Source organism: Lepidochelys kempii, chromosome 19 (assembly GCF_965140285.1).
Source record: "Lepidochelys kempii isolate rLepKem1 chromosome 19, rLepKem1.hap1, whole genome shotgun sequence".
Classification (NCBI taxonomy): Eukaryota; Metazoa; Chordata; order Testudines; family Cheloniidae; genus Lepidochelys; species Lepidochelys kempii.
In genome coordinates, this window is record NC_136398.1 from 19,647,266 (window position 1) to 19,670,390 (window position 23,125).

General features: G+C 47.2%; 1 protein-coding gene across 5 annotated transcripts in view; it reads right to left on the bottom strand.

The window, feature by feature from the left end:
- KDM1A (lysine demethylase 1A) overlaps positions 1-23,125 on the bottom strand; it is a 181,340-nt gene that overhangs the window by 117,358 nt on the left and 40,857 nt on the right. For all 5 annotated transcript variants that reach the window (XM_073317369.1, XM_073317368.1, XM_073317371.2 and 2 more), the window contains 3 exons: positions 21,757-21,835; positions 19,026-19,118; positions 17,370-17,476 (listed from right to left, as the gene is read on the bottom strand). In XM_073317369.1, the coding sequence (XP_073173470.1) occupies positions 17,370-17,476; positions 19,026-19,118; positions 21,757-21,835 (279 nt within the window). The remainder of the gene's footprint in view (positions 1-17,369; positions 17,477-19,025; positions 19,119-21,756; positions 21,836-23,125) is intronic.

The following is a 23,125-nucleotide window of genomic DNA, read 5'->3' on the forward strand; positions in this document are numbered from 1 at the left end:
TAGACTGGACAATGCCCAAACATAGGCACCATAAGTAAAGAAAGATTACTTACCCTACAGCAACTGTGGTCCTTTGAGATATTGAAGTCAGCACAAAACCTCACTGTAGGTGCACATGTGCCTCATACACTGAAAATCAGATGATTTTGAATAGTTGTGTTAGTCAGGACCATGTAAGCCGTGAACCTCCTCCTTTGTGTGACGGCATAAGATAGCCGCAACCCTTCGTAAATTCCCTCATAATTAGAATTTCAGTCATAGCTCAGAACTTCTGTATCTGGAATGGAGGAGGCTGGATGCACACTGACAACATCTCAAAGAACCAGAGTTACTTTAGGCTAACCAACAGTTTTTGAATGTGTCACAGTAGATCCCATTGTAGGTGACTGGCAATCAGTACCCCCTCAGGATGGTAGGAAAGAGGAGTTTCAGCTACATAAGGTCGACAGTGATCATAGTACTGTTTTCCCAAAAACTTGGTATCTTACTTAGATTGGTGGGTTATTCCACAGTGCTGCCTTACAAAGCACTGATACCAGCACATTCCTGAAGCAAGCGAAGGATGTTGTTTGCCCTCTAGTGGAGTGGGAGGTACAGCAGCCAGCTGGTAATGATGAGATACACGGTCATTTTTTGTGATGAGAATACCTGACCTTTAGAACACCCAGCTATGGCTAAGAACAGACGGAGCCAGTATCTGATAAAACCAAGTGCTGGCTACAGCTAGAGTGTGTAAATTTCCTTTCTCCCAGTGCAGACTTGGGGAACACATCAGGCAGATTGATTGACTGGTTCCAAGGAAAATTTGAAACCATTTTCAGAATGAATGTGTGTGAGGCCTGAGCACCCTACGAAATGTTATACTGGGAGGGAGGGGAGTTCTACCACAAAAACCTGAAGCCCACTCACTCTCCTGTTTGAAGCGATAGCCACCAGGAAGAATAACTTTAGGGAAAGGTGGTTCAAGGAACATTCCGAGAAAGGTTCAAAGAGACGCTCCATGAGCCTCAGGAGGACTAAATTGAAATCGCTGGCAGAAGTAGGATCTCTGACTAGTGGGTAAGTATGTAACAGCCCTTTTAGAAACTCAATACCATGGGGTGAGAGAAGACAGCACGACTGTACATGAGGATGACAAGCTGAGACTGCTGCAATGGGGACCTTAATGGAGTTCAAACAAAGGCCAGCCTGTTTTAAGTGCAACAAGTAGTCAAGGTTCTTCAGTATCAAGGCCTGAACTGGGACCAGACTCTGTTGGGTCACCCATATTGAGAACCTCTTCAATTCAGATGAGTACATCCTTCTGATAGATGTTTTCCTACTCTGAATCAGGATTTCCTGGACCTGAATGGTGCAGTCTCTATTTATGGTATTTAACCAGTCAACAGCCATGCTGTCAGGTGCAGTGACTGTCTGAATGGCGTATCTGACAACAAACATGGTATCAGGTCCACGAGCTGACTCAAGAGGCTCAGTGGATGCCTGTACTGGGCTCATCAGCCAAAACTGTCTTGGCTAGTATGGAGCTATGAGAATTAGTGCGGCTTTGTCCTGTTCAGTACTGGTGATTCCCTGATCTCCAGGGTAATTGATGGAAAGGCGTATAGCAGGCCTCTGGTTCCACTGCAGTAGAAAGGCATCCAGTAACAGTCCTTGACTCAGGCCTCCTCTAAAGCAAATGTATTGGCATTTGGTGTTGTCCTTGGTAGCAAGCAAGTCCACTATTGAGATTCCCAATGACCTCATACATGCATCAGTCCCACAACAGATCTGTGCAAGGGCCATTTGTGATTGGTCACTGAATGCCTGCTCAGGAAGTCCACTAGGTTGTTGCTGACTCCTGGGAGACAAAGCATCATAGAAGTAACCTTCTGATAGAACCAAGTACAGAATTTGATGGCCTCCACACAGAGGGTTGAATGCCCCTTGTTTACATACAGACAATTGTCGTGTTGTCTGTGGAGATTTGCACTGCTAAGTTTTGGAGGACAAGTAGGAATGCCATCCAGGCCAGTCTAACAGCCTAGAGCTCCAGGACATTCACATGTACACCTCCATGTTCTAAAGAGACTAAGTTCCATGATTTTAGAATCTGTCTCTAATGCATCTGTACTAGGTGTGTGATGGGGAGAGAACTAAAAAGGGTACCCCTTTTTCTGCATCTGTGGGATCCAACCACCAAGCCAGTTCTGCACTGACATACTGAGGCACTGAGACCTTCCTGTCTATGCAATGCCTCACTAGGGAATAGATTCACCTAAATCCAGAGCTGAAGGAGCTGCAGGTGGAGTCTGGCAAACATTGTGTACACACATGTGGACACGTGGCCTAACACCGCAAGGCAAATCCGTAGTTTCATAGCCTGTTTTGATATTAGTTGGATTATCAGCGTCTGTGACAACTGGAACCTGTCCTCAGGCAAACAGGACTTTTCTGGTCTGGGGCTGATCAGAGCTCCTATGAATTTTATCATCCGAAATGAGAAAAGGAGTACTTGTGGCACCTTAGAGACTAACCAATTTATTTAAGCATAAGCTTTCGTGAGCTACAGCTCACTTCATCGGATGCATACTGTGGAAACTGCAGAAGACATTATATACACAGAGACCATGAAACAATACCTCCTCCCACCCCACTCTCCTGCTGGTAATAGCTTATCCAAAGTGACCACTCTCCCTACAATGTGCATGATAATCAAGGTGGGCCATTTCAAGCACAAATCCAGGTTCTCACCCCCCACCCTCCCCTTTTTCCAAAAACCACACACACAAACTCACTCTCCTGCTGGTAACCTGCTGGTAACTTGATTATCATACACATTGTAAGGAGAGTGATCACTTTAGATAAGCTATTACCAGCAGGAGAGTGGGGTGGGAGGAGGTATAGTTTCATGGTCTCTGTGTATATAATGTCTTTATCGGATGCATACTGTGGAAACTGCAGAAGACATTATATACACAGAGACCATGAAACTATACCTCCTCCCACCCCACTCTCCTGCTGGTAATAGCTTATCTAAAGTGACCACTCTCCTTACAATGTGTATGATAATCAAGTTACCAGCAGGTTACCAGCAGGAGAGTGAGTTTGTGTGTGTGGTTTTTGGAAAAAGGGGAGGGTGGGGGGTGAGAACCTGGATTTGTGCTTGAAATGGCCCACCTTGATTATCATGCACATTGTAGGGAGAGTGGTCACTTTGGATAAGTTATTACCAGCAGGAGAGTGGGGTGGGAGGAGGTATTGTTTCATGGTCTCTGTGTATATAATGTCTTCTGCAGTTTCCACAGTATGCATCCGATGAAGTGAGCTGTAGCTCACGAAAGCTTATGCTCAAATAAATTGGTTAGTCTCTAAGGTGCCACAAGTACTCCTTTTCTTTTTGCGAATACAGACTAACACGGCTGTTACTCTGAAACCTATCATCCGAAATGGTGACTGATGTTTTTGTAGTTCAAATAGGAGGCCTACGTGGGACAATAAGAATAGAGCACAATTCAAGATCACTAGTGTCTCCTGTTGCAATCCACCTCTGATCATCCAGTCAACCCTACGACTGCCAAGCATTTTGTGAAGCCCATCAGTGCCCTGAGGAGTCCAATCTTGTATTGGTAATGGTTTCCTCTGACCATGAATCTTAAGTACTTCCTGTAATTGGATAAATGGCTATATGGAAGTACACGTTTTGCAAGCCAAGAGTCTTGAGCCTAGAGAGATGGAATGATGGAGGCAAGTGTCACCAACCTGAACCTCAGGTCTCAGATAGGACAAAAATACCTCTCTTGGATGTGTTAAATATTGGAAGTAGAAACCTTTTCCCCTGTACCCCTGAGGACCTCTTCTAAGGCTTCTAGAAGAAGCAACAAAGCCACTCTTTTAAGACTCATGAGAAGGATCCCTGAAGAGGGAACAGTAGGAGAGTGGATGGGAGCAGACTATTCAAATGAATTGAACAGCTATGGCCAGTGCTTATAGCAGACCAAGTCCAAGGAAATAGGACAAAGAAGCTCCTGAAAGGGATAGGATAGTATACAGAGGGACCTAGACAAATTAGAGGATTGGGCCAAAAGAAATCTGATGAGGTTCAACAAGGATAAGTGCAGAGTCCTGCACTTAGGACGGAAGAATCCCACGCACCGCTACAGACTAGGGACCGAATGGCTAGGCAGCAGTTCTGCAGAAAAGGACCTAGGGGTCACAGTACACGAGAAGCTGGATATGAGTGAACAGCGTGCCCTTGTTGCCAAGAAGGCTAACGGCATTTTGGGATGTATAAATAGGGGCATTGCCAGCAGATCGAGGGACGTGATCGTTCCCCTCTATTCGACATTGGTGAGGCCTCATCTGGAGTACTGTGTCCAGTTTTGGGCCCACACTACAAGAAGGATGTGGAAAAATTGGAAAGCGTCCATCAGAGGGCAACAAAAATGATTAGGGGGCTGGAACACATGACTTATGAGGAGAGGCTGAGGGAACTGGGATTGTTTAGTCTGCGGAAGAGAAGAGTGAGGGGGGGATTTGATAGCTGCTTTCAACTATCTGAAAGGAGGTTCCGAAGAGAATGGATCTAGACTGTTCAGTGGTTGCAGATGACAGAATGAGGAGTAATGGTCTCAGGTTGCAATGGGGGAGGTTTAGGTTGGATATTAGGAAAATCTTTTCCGCTAGGAGCGTAGTGAAGCACTGGAATGCTTTACCTAGGGAGGTGGTGGAATCTCCTTCCTTTGAAGTTTTTAAGGTCAGGCTTGACAAAGCCCTGGTTGGGATGATTTAGTTGGGGATTGGTCCTGTTTTGAGCAGGGGGTTGGACTAGATGACCTCCTGAGGTTCCTTCCAACCCTGATAGTCTACGATTCTATGAAAACTGGTTCCTGATGGGTTCCGATGTGGCTCCCATCAAATCTGCTGTCTGGATGTCAGGATTGGTTGATTGACAGAGAAGGCAGGCAACAGGTGTCTTCTTGAACATTATGATCATTTCTGTGATGTGTACTCCCGAAGTCTTCTCTGAGATATAGATGCGGCTGCTGGGGCTGTCTATAGGGCTCCCTATAGGAGAATAATATCCCCAGTGATCTCATGGTATCCCTTAAATCCTTTAAGGAATGCAATGCTGCTTTTACTGAAGAGCTCTATTCACTTGAGATCCTAGACCTCCCTTGGTATTCTGGATGCTAACAACTAGGAAGCCAGTCTTAGTTACAGCTGTGGCCATTTATCTCTTGGCTGTGTTGGAGGCATCCATGGCTGCCTATAGGACTGTTCTGGCAACAATTTGACCTTTATTCCTCCATAGAGTACTGTGGTACTTTCACCAGGAAGGGAGTCACCCCTAGCCCATGTACAGAAATGACACCTGGTAGTTTGCCACATGGAGTTACAATGTGGCAGTTAAGTAGGCTTTGCATCTAGACAGGTCTAGCTTTTGGGCGTCCTAGACCTTAGATGTCCCCTTTCATTAATTTCAATGTTTCCTGCACTGTTGCCACCACCAACGATCCTGGGTTTGAGTGGGAGTAGAAGTGCTCAAAGATTTTGGTGGCACCTGATAGCACTTCTGCACCCATTTAGATGTGGGCTGAATGGTAACTGGGGTTTTCCAGAGCCACTTGGTTAGCTCTAGTATGCCCTCATTTATGGGGATGAGCAATTCTGGCCCAGGCTGATGTGGTCAAAATGTCAATTACTTTATGTGATTTTTCTCATGACCATGATTTCAACATCTAAAGTCTCAGCTGAAATGCTTTAAAGTCATCAATCATTGGAGCAGGAATGCTGTGACAGCCTCATCAGGTGAGGATGACAACTTTAAGTTGAGACTGGAGGTGCTGTTCTTCTATGGCTCCCAGCTCCTGGGACCTAACATCGGAATCCAACGTTGGCAGCATGGGCAGCGATGCCTCCAAGGAGCCTGATCTCCTCTTCCTGGATCTACAGGAAGGGGTTCTGTTGTGGGACACCTGAGATGATGGTCCCCAGTAAGGCCAGGATGGCACAGTATATAGGTACTTGCTCAGTTGCGGCCAACTGGTTCAATGCCACTTTTGTCTGTTGTGATAGCACCCTGTAAGGGGGAATCTCTGGTACAGGCTTCAGGATTGTGCTCAGAAGAGAGAGAGATATCCCTGCTCAACACCAGAGAGAAGGCATAATGTGATGACAGTGAAGAACAGTACTCTTTGAATGGCAATGCCATGTGCTGGTGTCTTGGCCCTGGCTCTGGGTGTTATGCAGCACCAAAGATGTCCTCTTAACAGTTCCATGAAGGCATATATCAGTCCCATAATCCACAGAATGGTGACTTCATTGGTGTTGGCTTACCAGGTACCACCTCCTCTTTTAACAGAGAACTCATATGCCCTGTCTTTGGTGCAGTGATGTCTCTTTTCCCTCCAGGATGGTGCCTGGAGCCAATGTCATATCTGCTGTCCACCTGACCCTACCTTTCTGTCTTGCCCTTGTTTTGGGGTGTCAGTTCCAATGAGGATGTCAACACTGGAGGCATAGGTGCTGAATCTGTCTGAACCAGCATCTGTAGCAACATCAAATGCCAGAGACTGGGAGCCAAGTGTCAATGTAGCCTCTTTCAATTGTGTTTTCTTCCCTGCCTCTCCTTTGCTGCTGGACTTTAGGGTGTGGTGTCTGCTTGGAGGGGCTCTCACTGAGAAAAGACAGTTACCTTTTCCGTAACTGGTGTTCTTCAAGATGTATTCCTCATATCTATTCCACACTATGTGTGCGTGCTCGCCACGTGCACCAGTGCCGGAAGTTTTTCCCCTAACAGTACCCATAGTGGGGGAGCGCCCCCAGCAACGCCTGGAGTGGCACCTGCCTGGCGCAGTATAAGGGGAGCTACGCGCTCCCCCCACCCTTAGTTCCTTCTTGCCAGACAACTCCGACAGAAGGGAAGGTGGGTGGGATGTGGAATAGACATGAGCAACATATCTCGAAGAATGCCAGTTATGGAAAAGGTAACTGTCTTTTCTTCAAGTGATTGCTCATGTGTATTCCACAATAGGAGATTCCAAGCTATATCTGTTCGAGGTGGGTAGAAGTTCACAAGTTCCCAGGACAGAGAACAGACCTGCCGAATCCAGCGTCATCCCTGGTTTGGGGGATGATCGCTTAGTGGGAGGTGAACGTGTGAACTGAAGACCACGTGGCGGCCCTACAAATGTCCTGGATGGGGACGTGGGCCATGAAGGCAGCCGACAAGGCCTGCGCCCGAGGCAAGTGTGCCCTCACAATGGGTGGCGGGGGGACACCCGCCAGCTCATAACAGGAACGAATGCACGAACTGATCTGACTGGAAAGCCGCTGAGTGGAAATCGGCTGGCCCCTCGCGCGCTCAGCTGAGGCAACAAACACTTGCAAGGACTTTCTGAACGGCTTGGTCCACTCGAGGTAGAAAGCCAGAGCCCGCTGCACATCGAGCATGTGGAGATGGCGCTCCTCACTGGACGCGTGAGGCTTGGGGCAGAGGACCAGTAGAAAAATGTCCTGATCCATGTGGTAGGCGGAGACCACCTTCAGGAGGAACGCAGGGTGTGGGAGGAGCTGGACCTTGTCCTTATGAAAGGCTGTACGGCGGCTCAGAGATCAGGGCCCTGAGCTCTGAGACTCGCCTGGCCAACGTGATTGCAGCCAGGAAGGCCACCTTCCATGAGAGGTGAGACCAGGAGCACGTGGCCAGGGGTTCAAACGGGGGCCCCATAAGATGAGGCAACACAAGGTTTAGGTCCCACTGCGGGACGGGGGTCTAGAATATGGAAAAAGATGGTCCAAACCCTTAAGGAACCGGCCAGTCATAGCATTGGAAAATACCATGTGGCCTTCCACCGGGGGATGGAAGGCCGATACGGCTGCCAGGTGCACCTTGACTGATGAGGGTGCCAGGCCCTGTGCCCTCATGTGGAGGAGGTAATCAAGGATAAGCTGGATTGGGGTGGCCACAGGGGAGACACCCTCATCCGCCGCCCACCTAGAGAAACACGACCACTTCGCCAAATGAGCGCAGCAAATGGAGGGCCATCTACTTTGAAGAGGACACGCTGAACCTGTTCTAAGCACGTCCTTTCTTCTCCGCCTAAACACTGAGCAGCCACGCCGTGAGGTGAAGGGTCGCTAGGTTGGGGTCCTGAGAGAGCAGGTCTGGGCGCAGTGGCAACAGCCACGGAGGAGCTACTGCAAGGCCCATGAGGGTCCCATATCAACGCTGCCTGGGCCACGCTGGGGCAATCAGGAGGACCCGGGCCTTGTCAGTCTTTATCTTCTCCAGGAGCCTGCTGATTAGAGGGAACAGGGGAAAGGCATAGAGAAGCTGGCTTGACCAGGACAGGATAAAAGCATTGGGGATAGTGCCCCTCGCCAGGCCGCCCCTGGAGCAGAACCGGGGGCATCGCCAGTTCTGCTGAGTTGCGAATAGGTCCACCTGGGGAGTTCTCCACCTTCAGAAGAGCCAGTGGGTCACTTCCTGGTGGAGGGACCACTCGTGATGCAAGAAAAGGTCCCTGCTCAAGCGATCCACCCTCTCGTTCTGGGCGCCCGGTGGTGGAAGGTCTTCAGGTGGATGTCATGGATTATACAGAAGTCCCACAGCCTGAGGGCTTTGTGGCAGAGGATCGGGCCCCGCCTTGCCTGTCGATATAGAACATCGAGGCCGTGTTGTCCGAGAGGGGGGAGGGATAGCTCAGTGGTTTGAGCATTGGCCTGCTCAACTCTGAGTTGTGAGTTCAATCCCTGAGGAGGCCATTTAGGAATCTGGGGCAAATATTGGGGATTGGTTCTGCTTTGAGCAGGGGGTTGGACTAGATGACCTCCTGAGGTCCCTTCCAACTCTGATATTCTATGATTCTATGACCCTGACTACCTTGCCCTCCAGGTGCAAGCGGAAGGCCATACATGCCAGCCGCACCACCCTGAGCTCCTTGACGTTTATATGTAGGGTCAGGTCTTGAGCCGACCACAGGCCTTGGGTCTGAAAGTTCCCCACATGGGCCCCCTCAACCCAGGTCTGACGCAACGGACACCAGCTCCAATGATGGAGCCCTGTCCCTGAACAGGATCCCTTGGAGAATGTTGTTTGGTGCGGACCACCATCGTAGGGAGGTGACCACAGAGTCTGGCACGGTGAGGACCTTGTCCATCCTGTCCATGGTCTGGGAGAACTGCGAGAAAACCAGAGCTGAAGGGGCCTCATCCTGAGTCTGGCGTGACAGATCACGTATGTGCACGCCAACATGTGACCCAAAAGCTGCAGGCAAGTGGCTGTTGTCACCGGGAACCTTGTGATCGAGTCGATGAGACCGTTCAGGTTTTCGAATCCGTCTGGCGGGAGAGAGGCCCTGGCCGACACTGCGTCCAGGAGCATCCCGATAAACTCTATCCGTTGGACTGGGACTAACGTGGACTGGGTGTTGTTTACAACAGGCCCAAGGCGGTGCATGTGGACAGGAGCAGCGCCACGTGATCCCTCACCTGCAACCGGGAGGTGCCTTTGATAAGCAAATCGTCCAGATAGGGAAATATCTGGACCCCCTGCTGTCTGAGGTAGGCCGCTACCACCAACATGCATTTTGTAAACACCCTGGGGCAGTGGACAGACCAAACGGGAGGACCATGAATTGGTAGTGATTCTGTCTTATCACAAAACTGAGGAAGCGCCTGTGCCCCTCAAATATGTGGATGTGGAAGTATGCATCCTATAGACTGAGGGCAGCGTACCAGTCCCCAGGATCCAGGGAGGGGATGATGGAGGCCAGGGAGACCATGAGGAACTTGAGTTTCACCATCTACTGGTTCAGACCTCGCAGGTCCAGGATGGGCCTGAGCCCCCCTTTGGCCTTCGGGATAAGGAAATAATGGGAGTAATACCCCTTGCCCATGAACTCCTCTGGCACCGCCTCTATCGCTCCTAGTCCTAGGAGCCACCCCACCTCCTGCTCGAGCAGAGCTTCGTGCGTGGGGTCCCCCAAGAGGGATGGGGGCATGGGGGAAGTAAACTGGAGGGTGTAACCCTGGGAGATGGTGTTGAGAGCCCATCGGTCCAAGGTTAGACGCGACCATTCAGGGAGGAAAGCACACAACCGATTGGAGAAGGGGAGCTTTATTGGGGGTGGATCCCTGATGAGGACTTGCAGGGTGCCTCCAAACGTCCCATCAAAAGCACCTTTTCTCCGCCTGCTTGCCCTTGGAGGATCCAGGCTGGGGGGCAGGCTGAGACTGCCTCTGAGGGCTCCTCATAGTCCCGCTGCTTCTTATTGGCGGCCTCATACTTCAGGAGGGCGGCCTGGGCAGGAGTCTGCTGCGGCTTGAACTTAGGTTTTGCCGGAGCTGGGACATAGAGGCCCAGAGTCTGGAGGGTCGTGCGCGAGTCTTTCATGCCAAGCAGCCTTGTATCTGTTCCTGCCACAAACAGAGCTTTCCCATCAAACGGGAGATCCTGCATGGAAGACTGCGCCTTGCTGGATAGCCCAGAGAGCAGGAGCCATGACGCCCGTCTCATGCACACCACAGAGGCCATTGATCGTGCGGCCATTTCCGCAGCATCCAAGGCTGCCTGAAGGGACGCCCTAGCGGCCGCTGCCCCTTCCTCCACCAGCGCCTTGAACTCCTTCCTATTGCGCTCCTGGAGGGAGTCCTCAAACTTGGGCAGGGAGCCCCACAGATTGAATTCATACCGGCCCAGGAGAGCCTGATGGTTTGCCACAAGTAACTGGAAGCTTGAAGACAAATAAATTTTCCTTCCGAAAGAGTCCGGCCTCCGAGAGTCTTTGTTCTTTGGGGTCAGGGTTGGCTGACCCTGCCGTTCCCTGTGGTTGACCGACTCGACCACCAGGGAGTTGGGTGCCGGGTGGGTATACAAGTACTCATGCCCCTTAGTGGGTACAAAGTACTTGTGTTCTGCCTTCTTAGAGATGGGGGCCAACAAGGCCGGTGTTTGCCACAGGGCACTTGAAATCTTAGTCACCCCTTCATGGAGAGGCAAGGCCACCCTACCCGGTGCCAACGGGGACAACATGTTAAACAGGGAGTCTGAGGGCTCCTCCATCTCCTCTGCTTGGAGGTGGAGGCTTGCTGCCACCCTCTAAGAGTTCTTGATGGGCCCTGAAGTCCTCCTGCGGGGCAGAGCCGGGCGGGGAGGCCGGTGCGATGCTCTGGGTATCGGCCAGCACCAGACGGTCCACCACCTGGTTGGACTGTGGGCATGGTGCTGAGGACATACATCCCACCAACTCCTTTCTCGGGGGTCTGGAGAGGGAGGCTGACGGTGTCTCCGAAGCTCTGGCCACCGAGCGAGCTGCCACCGAGGGCTGCGCCGGAGGCCACAATGCCCACTGGTACCATTGGGCCAGCCACAACACTCAGTGCCGCTGCATCTGCTGTGGCACTGGCAGGGCCAGCTGTTCGGGTTGGCTGGCCTGGCCCATCGAAGGACGGTTACAAATGGAGGCCGGGCTGGTGTAAGATTTGTTGCTGTTTCTAGCCCGGGAGGAGCAGCAGTGCCAGGATCTACGTCGGCCAGAGGACCACGATCTCAACATGGAGGACCGATGCCGACGGTAACAGCTGCTCCGCGAACGGCCTCGGCGGGCAGACCCACAACAGCGAGACGCCAGTGATTGACGCCCGGGGCTGCGACGTCTTGGCAGAGACTTGGAGCGGGAGTCCAAGAGGGAAAGGCGTCAATGACCGTGCCGTGACCGACTGCGGTACCCCCTCCGAGACGAGGACCGTTGGCGACGCCTGCCGCAGTCCTGTCGATATTCGCTCCTTGAGGACGAGCAGTGCTGAGAGTCCCGGCTGGATGGAACCCAACCAGACAGTCTGGTCTATGTCCTGAGCGATCCACATAGACTATGCCCTGAACGGTCACTGGGTGGTGAAGGGCGTCGGGAATATTCCCTCGACTGAGACTGGTACCGGGCCGGAGGCAACTGCGGAGATCCCAGCAGCGGCTTGCCTGTGGAGCGTGGTGCTGACATCAGCGGCACTCCGGGCACCGGCATGGACATCACATCCCAGGCCGCCGGGAGGACTTCAGGCGTGGATGGCATCCAGACATCCGGAGAGGCCTGTTCCGAACGGGCCAGGCTACTCTGCTCAATGTGAGTCAGAGGCCTGGGTCCCAGTGGGGATCGAGGACTGCCTGACATGGGCCTAGCCTCTGTCCCAGACTTCCCTCAGTGCCACTGCAAAGAGGGAGTCTTCCTGGCCCTCTTGGCGTGCCCCGTCAATGGGGAGCAGTGCCGACTGATCGATGGCACCGGAGGGACACCGTGTACCAACGTCATGGTGTCGGTTTGGAGCGGCGTGTCGGAGTTGGGGTCAGCACTGACTCCATCAACATGGCCCGGAGCCTAATGTCCCTTTCTCTTTTGGTCCGGGGCTTAAACGGCTTGCAAATTTGCACCTTTCGCTGATATGGGTTTCTCCCAAACAGCGCAAACAGTCTGTGTGCGGGTCACTTTTTGGCATAGAACGCCTACAAGAGCTGCAAGACTTAAACCCAGGGGCGCGAGGCATGCCCTGGCCCGGGCTCACTGACTAACTAAACTAACTAAACAGCTAACTAACTACAGGTACTAACACTGAACGAACGAACAGTTCTGGGGACGAGCTACAGCCACGCTGGAGCAGGAGTAGTTCTGACGCACCTTCACTGGTGGCAAGAAGGAACTAAGGGTGCAGGGAGCATGCAGCTCCCCTTATACCGCGCCAGGCAGGCGCCATTCCAGGGATCGCGGAGGGCACTGCCCCCACTATGGGTACTGCTAGGGGAAAATCTTCCAGCACTGGTGCACGTGGCGAGCACGCACACCTTATGTGGAACAGACATGAGCAACCACCTCGTAGAAGAACTACCATTTTGGTTCTTTGGAGGTGGATGCCAGATCTGAGGTGACACATCCATTGTGTAAATGTAATATCAGCCACGTGTACCTCGACTTGAGAGTTCTCATGGAGGACTTATACACTGAACATGTATCAGAGAAGTGGCTTTCCCCCAGACACAGTGATAATTTGCTGTGCCGATGGACCACAGGAATGAACTTGCTGCTGGTCAGGCAGGGCTTAAACCCTAAGGGTTTCTAGTCTGCCAAGCGCCTAACGCCTCTGTACAGAGGGCATATCTTCATCTTTTAAGTGGAGCATCCAAGCTAAAGAATTAACGAAGACCGAGGATGAAGACAGATTCTCTTCACAGAGCTCGTCAAGAGGATGAATTCAATGCTCAGAGAAGTACAGCGGGTTGGACATTTGACAGGGTTCCATCTTGATGACACAAGCGGCAAGAGGAAACTGAGGGAGAGTCGTGTCCACTCTGCTCTTTATACCCTCACATGGAAGCACAAAATAGCAAAGGGCACATGCACAGCCCTGATGTACACTGCAATTAAAAAAAAAAAAAATCTGATCTTACATGCATGGGATGCATGCACCCCTACAATAGGATCCAAACTGACATACTCGAACAATCCTCCACAAGCTTGGGATAGACTAGATCAGTGGCCCCCAAACTACGGGATGCGCTCCTCCAGGGGGGCACCTAGAAATGTTCAGGGGGCTCAGCGGGCCCAAGACAACCCCCTTGGGGAGGGAGCACCACACAGGACTGCTCTGCCTCCAGCCGTGGCCATGGCTTCTGGCCCCGCCCCAACCCCAGCCACAGCTCCATTTCTGGCCTTGGCCCGTTGCTTGGCTGCAGTTCCACATCTGGCCACAGCCCCAGCCCCGACCACAGCTCTGCTCCCAGACCCTGGCCCTCCCGCTCCGGGGTGGGGCGGGATTTTGTGAAAGAAGATATGGAATCTCTGCTAACATCTGTAGATGACAAAGATTGGTAAATGGCAACTGATGAAGACAGGTCACTGAGAGGCAAAAATCTGATATTTTAATATGATTAAGTATGAGGTTCTACAACTAAGAACAAAACACTGGACTAGATGGTTATTTAATCTCAGATTTCAAGCATTAAACTGCTCCTCCAAAGGTTCTGCTTGAGCATGTAACCAGCACAATCTACATCTAAATACCAAACATTCTTTAACCGTCACTCACAATAAGACAATATTGTCTATCTATTAATTCTCTCATAGAAGAGCCAGCTGCCAATATAGAAAACAGCTACTAAGCAGCTCCGCCCATTTCAGCTCAGAAGCAGAATTTTTTTTTCTTAGCACAAGGTACTGACCCTTTAAGAGCCTGCTTGACCCCTTGACCCCTCCCCCTCCTGAGAACAGCTTCAAAACTGGAAAAAAAGATACAAGAGACAGACACACCCCCTGGATTGGCTGATGTATGTTAAGTGGTATTCTCATTGATAGACAAGACATAAGCTTTACTATTCTCTTACAAGTAGCCAGCTACCAATACAGATAACTAGGAAGTAGTATTTAAAAGATTGTCTTTTAAATCAGCGATTTGGAAGAAAATATGAAATCTCTGCTAACATCTATAGATGACAAAGATTGATAGATAACAAATGATTAAGACAGGTCACTGAGAGGCAAAAATCAGACACTTTAATTTGGGTAAGTGTGAGCTTGCACATCTAAGAACAAAACGATGTCAGACACACAGGGCTGGGATCTAGTCTGGAGAACAGTGACTCTGAAAAGGACTTAGAATATCATGGTTGGAAGGGACCTCAGGAGGTCATCTAGTCCAACCCCCTGCTCAAAGCAGGATCAATCCCCAATTTTTGCACCAGATCCCTAAATGGCCCTCTCAAGGATTGAACTCACAACCCTGGGTTTAGCAGGCCAATGCTCAAACCACTGAGCTATCCCTCCCCCCCATACTTGTGGGGTATGGAACAGGAAACCCAGTAGTATGCTATGACAAAAAGAGCTAGTGTTATCCTTGTATATATAAAAATTGGAATATTCAAAAGTAGGGTATTACCACCTCTGCTGCTGTTAAAAATTGCACAGAGTTCAGATAAAAGCTACAGAAGTCATTCGTGGTCTAAAGAGCTCAATGTATTCAGCTTATCAAACAGAACGTTAACAAGTGATTTGATCATGATTTAATAAGTATCTACATAGAGAAGATTTCTAACAAAGACATAAGATCCAAAGGCTGCAAGTTGAAGTCAGCAAAGTTCAAACTGTAAAGATGCAGCAACTTAAACAATAAGTGCAGTTAACCACTGAAACAGCTTATCAAGGAGTATATAACATTTTTTATCACCTGGAATCTAAACAACCAAAACTGGATCTCCTAAAAGATAAGTCCCAGTTCAGCAACTGGGTTGGATGCATGATTCATGGGGTGAAATTCTATCACCTATACTATGCAGGAGGTCAGATTAGATTCCTTATGATCTTAAAAGATAGAATATGAATAGCAAAAGAGAAGGAATAAATAAATAAGCAGATTGGGCAACTTCAAAATCCGTATACTAGGCAAATATAAGTGAAGGAATTGTGTAATTGAAAAGAAACACACTAGATTCTGTCTGCAGGATTCTGAAACAATAGGAAGCAATGTCTAGATTCCAGTGTCTAGAATATTTTGATATCCATCTGAAAACTGCAGCCTGCAAGACTCCTCCTACCTTTTTAGTTATAAACATAGGGCATGGAGGGGCATCCAATTTTTAAATGCAACTGTCCTTTCAGCGTGGAAGATGAGTGCTCTTAACCCACAGAAGCCAATTTGCATTCCTTGGACAGGTAAAAGAGCTAAGGACAAATAAAAGGAAGGAAGTCATGTTGATGCGTAAAGGACAATAAGTCTTGGGTGAAAATTAAATTCCTATTCCAAGAATTTTAAGAAGGTACTCTTGGAAGACACCACCTTAATTCTCTGACCCTCCCTGAAGAGGCAATTACTACCAAGAAACCATCTTTGAGAGACAAGAAAAGAAAAGGTGAATTGTGGTTCAGAGCAGGTGAATGAGCAAAACAAAGGACGAAACAAATCACACTTAGCCACTATACACAGTATACTGGATGAAACTATAACTAAAAATAGAATAAAACATCTAAAATGTGATGTGATCCAAAAATGTGATAGGTTCTAACCAGGATGCTTTCTACAAAGGAAAGAAGTGTTTCACCAACCTATTAGAATTTTTCAGACAGGTCAGTAAAGTGATGGTTAAAGCAGAACCAGTCAACATAACTTAGACTTTCAAAAGGCTTTGACGAGGTCACTCACAAGAGACTACTAAAGAGCCTAAATAATGGGGGGAGAGGCAAATATTGTCATAAATCAAAAACTAGCTGAGAAACGGGAAAAAGAGCAGGAATAAATGGTCAATTGACTAATAGCAGGGTGCCTTAAAGTCCCATCACAGGCCTGGTGTTCAATATATTAGTGTTCTAGAAAAGGGTCTGAGTAGCAAGATAGCAAAATTTGAAGATAACAAAGTTACTTAGGTTTGTCAGATCCAGATAAGACTACAGAAAGTTCAGAGGGACTCATCCAAGTGAGGTGAATATTAATTTAGAATGACTACGTTGCACAATCAGCTCAAAAAAGTGACCTGGCATGATTGCTGGCAGGTCAGTGAAAACTTCTAAAGCTTTAAAGTTTAAACTTCAGCTGCAGTTTAAAAGGTTGGGGGGGGGGGGGGGCGGGCATGGTACGAAGGTGCAAAAATGTTAGGAACCATCAAGAATGGGACGAAGAACACAGAAAAATGTCTCTGGCAACCTGAGCTGGGGGGAAATTCCTTCCTGTTCCAAATATCGCAATCAGTTAGACCCTGAGCATGTAGGCAAGACCCACCAGCCAGACACCCTCGCCCCAAAGATTATTCTTTTCTACTCTGGAGAAAGAATGGGGTTTTGGTGCTGTCCTGATATTTGATATAGCTGCAGTGTGTGACTGTTATATCTGTATGGACTGCTGGGGGAACTGAAGGAACGAAAATGAGATCACAAGACTTACTACTCAAGGAAGCAGATTTTTTGGAACACAAACCCTTGCATGGATAATTACCTAAATGTGCACCCTTGGCCCAAAGAATTCCATCTTAATCTTGGTGGAAGGGGTATTTGTTAAGTGCTTGCCTAATGATCTTCTGGACTACACAAGAGTGAGATGACGGCACTGACTACAGCTCTTGCTACAAAAAAAAAAAAAAAAAAAAAAAGAACGATGGCACCACCACACTCTCTTAAGAGGCAGGGGCTGGTGCACTGAACAAAGAAATCTGAATATTCCTGCTTCTGAGCTGAAGTAGGTCTAGCTACCTAGCTGCCCATCTGGATTGGCAATGGTCACAGCCACAAGTTCACCAGTCCCAGTGCATGCTGTCACAGGGCACTCAATCGTATCAGTGTCTTATCAGTTGTAATGACTGGCTAAATAAGTTTGTTTCATAAGCTAAATTCTCTCTTTGAGCAGCAAGTTCATACCCTGGCTTCCAGAAGCGTGACATCCATCCCAAAACTCTGCAACTGGCGAGCGGCAGCCAAGCCAGAGACTCCAGAACCTATAATGATCACCTTGCCAGTCTTCTTAGCTAGAGAAATGAAAGCATAAGTTACAGGATAGACTTGTGTATTGATGCAAGCCTAGGAGTCCAAGCTCAATTTTAGTCCTGAAATTAGTAAGGATGGAAGTCTATTTTAAAAAAAGTTTAATAGTAAAATGTAGCTATGATTGCTTCATCACAGATAGTTGTTAGCAGGAAAAATCTGTATAATTCTGAATTAAATATAATCAGCACTTAGTAGCCAGCAGAAAAATGCAGGTAAAGCACAATCTAGGTAGAAAGTTAATAGCAACAGTCACCTGAACAGAGACCCTAGACTGCATGTTCACACAAGGGCACTGGGGCCAGGAGGATATCTGTAACCGGGAGGGATCTCCCTATCAGACATTTCCACTCTGGGGAAAGAGGCAGTTCTAGGAGGATTGTGCAGCTGAGCAAAGGAATCAGCTCATTTGTCATTCTGAAGGAAGGTATTTTAGTTCCTTCTCTCTTTCATGGAGGAGTCGGAAGCATTGGGCAGGGCTGGGTCAGATGCTGATTTGAAAGTGCAATCTGCAATCTATACACATTGATCTGCATCTGGACAAGATGCAGACTTCCAGGGAAACTGAGGTGGTTTCGGTTTAAAAGGGAAAGTTATTTTTAAATATGAGATCTTCAAAGAAGCCACAACAGTCTTCCTCTTTGGCTTGTGCTCCCAAGCAAAAACTCACATTGTACTAAGATTTGTGCACCTTTGAGGTAGTGTCAGTGGAGGTGAATTAGCACAACATCCCTCCCTTTGACAGGTCAATCATGTACCACCTGTCAGCTACAACACTCTCAGCTTCCTGGAACCTTCCAAACAGTCCCTCAATTATGCAGGAAGTAGGATCCCCAAAAGCAAGGCAATCAGCAAAATATTTTGTTAAAGTATAAAAACAACAATGCAGCATAGGGAAAACAGAAGAGAAAAACAACACTTAGTGCAGGATCCTCAAACTAAGGAGAACGGGTGAGTAATTTGAGAGATGACACATAAGGGTTGTCTACATATAAAATTGTATTGCTTTAACGATACTGGAAAAGATAGAACCTCCCCCCATGCAATGAGGAAATCTTTAAAGGATTCTATAAAAAATAAAATAGAAAAGCTATACACAACTTCATAGAACTAAGGAAAATGTATTGTTCTTGCACAATAAAATTTGAATTTTTTCTCAGTCATTTCATTTCACTGGGAATAAGAACATGACAAATTTGGAAGTTTTAAATTCCAAGTGTTACACACAAACAAAAAGTCTGAAATATTCATTGCGAAACATTTTTTACTCCAAAGTAACTCAAATACAGGACAGGCAGCACTCGTATTGTGGCTATGAATGACAGAAATATCTATAAATATAACATCTTCAAATTTTTCAGATAATTCAGCTTTGGGCTGAGGAAAAAAATGCAAAATTTTGGCCAAAAAGGAATTTTTTGGCCCTTCTCAAGCCTTTACTAGTGTTCCAATATCATGATGCTAAAAATAAGGTACATTTTGGGCCCACAGATCACAGAAAATTACTTAATTTGAAATCACTTGTAAACCTACTTGGTAGAGGCTTTACCCTTTTGTAGATACCGAAGTTGATTAGGCCATGACGCTCTAGATAGCTATGCACTCTGTGAACTAGCACAGTGTCACCTACAGAATAAGAAAGGTTAAATAATTATGTATTTTAATTACTCTCTTTATTAAAACAATCCAGAGTGACATTTACTGGATGGCCTAATGGAATTACATAGGATGAAGAAATACTTAGACTGATGCCTACCTTTAATAAAACTAACCACACTCACACCACCCATGTGCATCACTGTAAGAGACCATTTACTGTGCAAATTTCACTCCCCACTTTGATACTCTAGGTGAACAGTGATATAGCTGCTTTGCATAGCCCTGCAGGACCCACAGCACTAGGAACCAAAGGGATCATCTAACTCTTCCTTGATTAGCCAGTGTGCAGCGCAGCTGCCTACTGGCATTGGGGAGGCACCTTTGCCTTGCTGTCATTCAGCACTTGAGCACTCTAGACAGTGTGGAATGTATTTTTAAGAGACTAAATACATTTTTTGTATTTGCAGATGTTTGATTGGGGAACTGGGTCCAGTCATGGTGCTACAGGCAGATAATACACCAGGTCTCTCTTCCTTTTCACATATTCCTGCTAAATTATAGGAGTCTAATTCAAGTTGATTCTTTTCTGAGGTTCTATCATTCACAGTTCCCCTCTACTTCAGACACACCAAGAGAGCTACCAGCACTGTCCCTGACCCTCACCAGACTCCCCATGTAAGCATGTTCAGTAGGGGGAAGCCTACTCCTTCCTCTCCATGCAGTCTGTACACTACTTATAGATGGTGCTCACCTCCTTACTTTTTTTATTGCAGGTGCTGTGAATGTGATGGGAAGAGAGAGGGAGGGGTGCCTTGGGGTGTTTGTCCCCTCTTTTCATAGTGTCAGTCCCCCCCTTGAAATACATTTCCAGCTGAAATTCAGGAGACAGATATAAGGATGTTCCCTTCTGGTTGTTTCCCCCTGTCTGAACTTCCTTTGTCTTCCCTGTGACGCTGTATGGAATATGGGAGACGCTTTAGAATATTATGGATACCAATACTGTAAAATTGCAATGAGTCATGCCAGAAATGCCATGTAGGGTATCTGCAAAAATGTTACAATTTGCCTAGTATGATAATCTTGCTTATATGTTTGTATCACCTTTGCATTATAAGTTATAGATAAGTAAGGTATATAGCTGTATTGCAAACTTGTGCTGTGCATCTGGGTGACACCCTCAGACAGATTGGCATTGGCACTGCCTAGCCTGCTTGATGGTCCATCAAGGAACATCAGCTGTACAATAAACCCATTGAAAGACCAGGGACTACACCGGATGAGTCAGCAAGCCATGTAGGGGCATACCTATGGACAAAGAACTCTAAGGCTTTTCCATGTGCTGTGAAGCTTGTGTTTGAGACACAGGAACTACAAGCCCCATGGCAAAAGAATATACAGTAACTCCTCACTTAAAGTCATCCCAGTTAACATTGTTTCATTGTTACGTTGCTGATCAATTAGAGAACATGCTCATTTAAAATTGCTGGTGGGGGCTTGGAACCAGTGTGGACCGGCAGCCCCCCTATCAGCTCCCCATTCCCCTAAGTTCCCTGTGCAGCAGCCCCCCAGCAGACTATCAATTCCCTCCCCACACTGCCATGTGCTGTGCCTGCCCTGCTCTTGCCCTTTGCCTTGGAGCTGCTCCCCAGAGCCTCCTGCTTGCTGTGCAGAGGGTGGGGAGGTTAATGTCAGGGTGTCCCCCTCCCCCCTGCTTACCCCATTTCCATAGAGTGGGGGGAGAAGAGATGAGACAACAGGGCTCGGGAAGGAGGGAGCCTCCTGGCAGCAGGTGTGGTCTCAACTTGCTGATCTACTTAAAAAGGCAGTGTACTTGGAGTGGGGTCAGCATACATAAAGGGGCCTTGTGCATCTCTCTCTCTCACACACAGGGTGTGTGTGTCTGTCTGCTATGCTGTCTCCCCTTCCTCTATTCGTGCTGCCTTGTAGAGCAAGAGGCTACATTAACAGCTGCAGAAGGGAACTGTTCTAGTCAAAGGTGGACGAGGAGGCAGCAGTAGAAACAGTTGCTAATAACAACATGTGTTAAAGGTTCAGAACTTTGATCTTGGAAAATTCTGGCCAAGCCTCAGAGGAGAAGTAGAAATCCAAGTGAGGGATTTCTTACACTTACTCTGAGAATTTTCCAATGACCGCATGTGTTCCACAAACATCTTCCCACTACAGAGGTAGACTGCATTTCTTACTTTAGGAATCAAATTTCATGCAGTGTGGATATATCCATGTTTAAGATTCACTTTGGCACAACTGGTAAACAATTGAAAACAGCAAACACTGTGAAACATGAGATTCTCTCCATAAATTAATTTTTGCTTCTCTTTCATAAGATTAATTTATCTCTAGACTGAAGTTATTCTGTGAGGAACTGTAACTTGACAGAATTCACTTTTGCTTGGAAATGTTCAGAAAGTAATTTTAGAAGTGCTCCCACATCTGATTTAAACAGCTATCCAATAAACATTCTTCCCAATTTTATAGTCAAACACCCAATGGACTCCACTTTCCTAGTCAAACATTATGGTTCTAAGAACCAAAGAAACAATTGTTTGGGACCTGGCTGAGGGTCTTCTTGATCTGAAACAGCTTTTTCTCAGCACAGACTGACAAACAGCAGCAATGAGGTTTCACTGAAAAATTGTCAACTTACTGTTATAAGGTGCTTCTAGTTGTTGAAGAGTTGCCTCAAATGTCAGCTGAATCTTTGGGTTGTCCAACCAAAGCTGCAACTGTATTTAAAACAAAAACAGTATGTATGTGTGTTTAGAAAGAGAGGAAAAAAAAACACACAAAATCTTTAATGTTGTAATGAAGTTTCAACTCATAAGAACAATTTAAGTTTTTGTACAGCTGTCACATAGACAAGAAGTAAAAACTATATATAATGCAGACTTTTTTCTATGATACCGTCCGGATATTCTTAAAGTATGATTGAATGCAGTGCTTTATTTCCCCATACCACCTCAAAGAAGACAAAACACATATAATCATTGATCTCCCCATCCTATTTACAAGAAAGCCTATGAAAACAAGCATTAAGTGCCACAACACTTTCCATAATAAATGATTACATACACACAAGCAAGCCAAATTAAGGTTGCAAAGGCATTTCCCAACTTTTGAGTGCTTGACTTTGCAACCCCAGCATCCTTCCAATGTAGTTTCTTTGTAACATTGTGTTTATACACACATCACATATGATGTAGTGCTATCCACGCAATCAGCTGCAAGGTCATTATGATAAAACTGCATTTATCTTACACCTTTAGCCATCTCACCTACACTGAGAACACTAATCCATGTCCACTGAAATTAACAACAACATTCCAGATCTGATTTAATATTACACACAATCTTAAAAGAACATTACAGTTGTAAAGCCAAGCACTCAAAAGTGCCAGAATTAAGCCTCCCTGTGCACATGCATTATGGTAATGCATGTGGGGGAGGTTTAGATTGGATATTAGGAAAAACTTTTTCACTAAGAGGGTGGTGAAACACTGGAATGCATTACCTGGGGAGGTGGTAGAATCTCCTTCCTTAGAGGTTTTTAAGGTCAGGCTTGACAAAGCCCTGGCTGGGATGATTTAACTGGGAATTGGTCCTGCTTTGAGCAGGGGGTTGGACTAGATGACCTTCTGGGGTCCCTTCCAACCCTGATATTCTATGATTCTATGATTCTATGATAATCTTTAGTTACGTGATCACATACTACTTTTACCACAAGACCCATCTCATTCAGTGCACAAAATGGACAGTGTTTACTTAAGGAGCAGCTATTCAACACACTGTTTTATCCTCCTTGTTTAATGTGTGACCTTAATCCTTATTTACTGCACACTAATGAAACCATGCTGAACACAATTATTTTTCCTCGTGAGTTTTTTCTACGGCTTTCATAGAGCTGTGTAAGATCGAAAGCTTCTCTCTCACCAACAACAGTTGGTCCAACAAAAGATCTCACCCACCTTGTCCCCAAAAGTTTCAAGTCAGACAGCCCAAAAATGAGGATCACACAA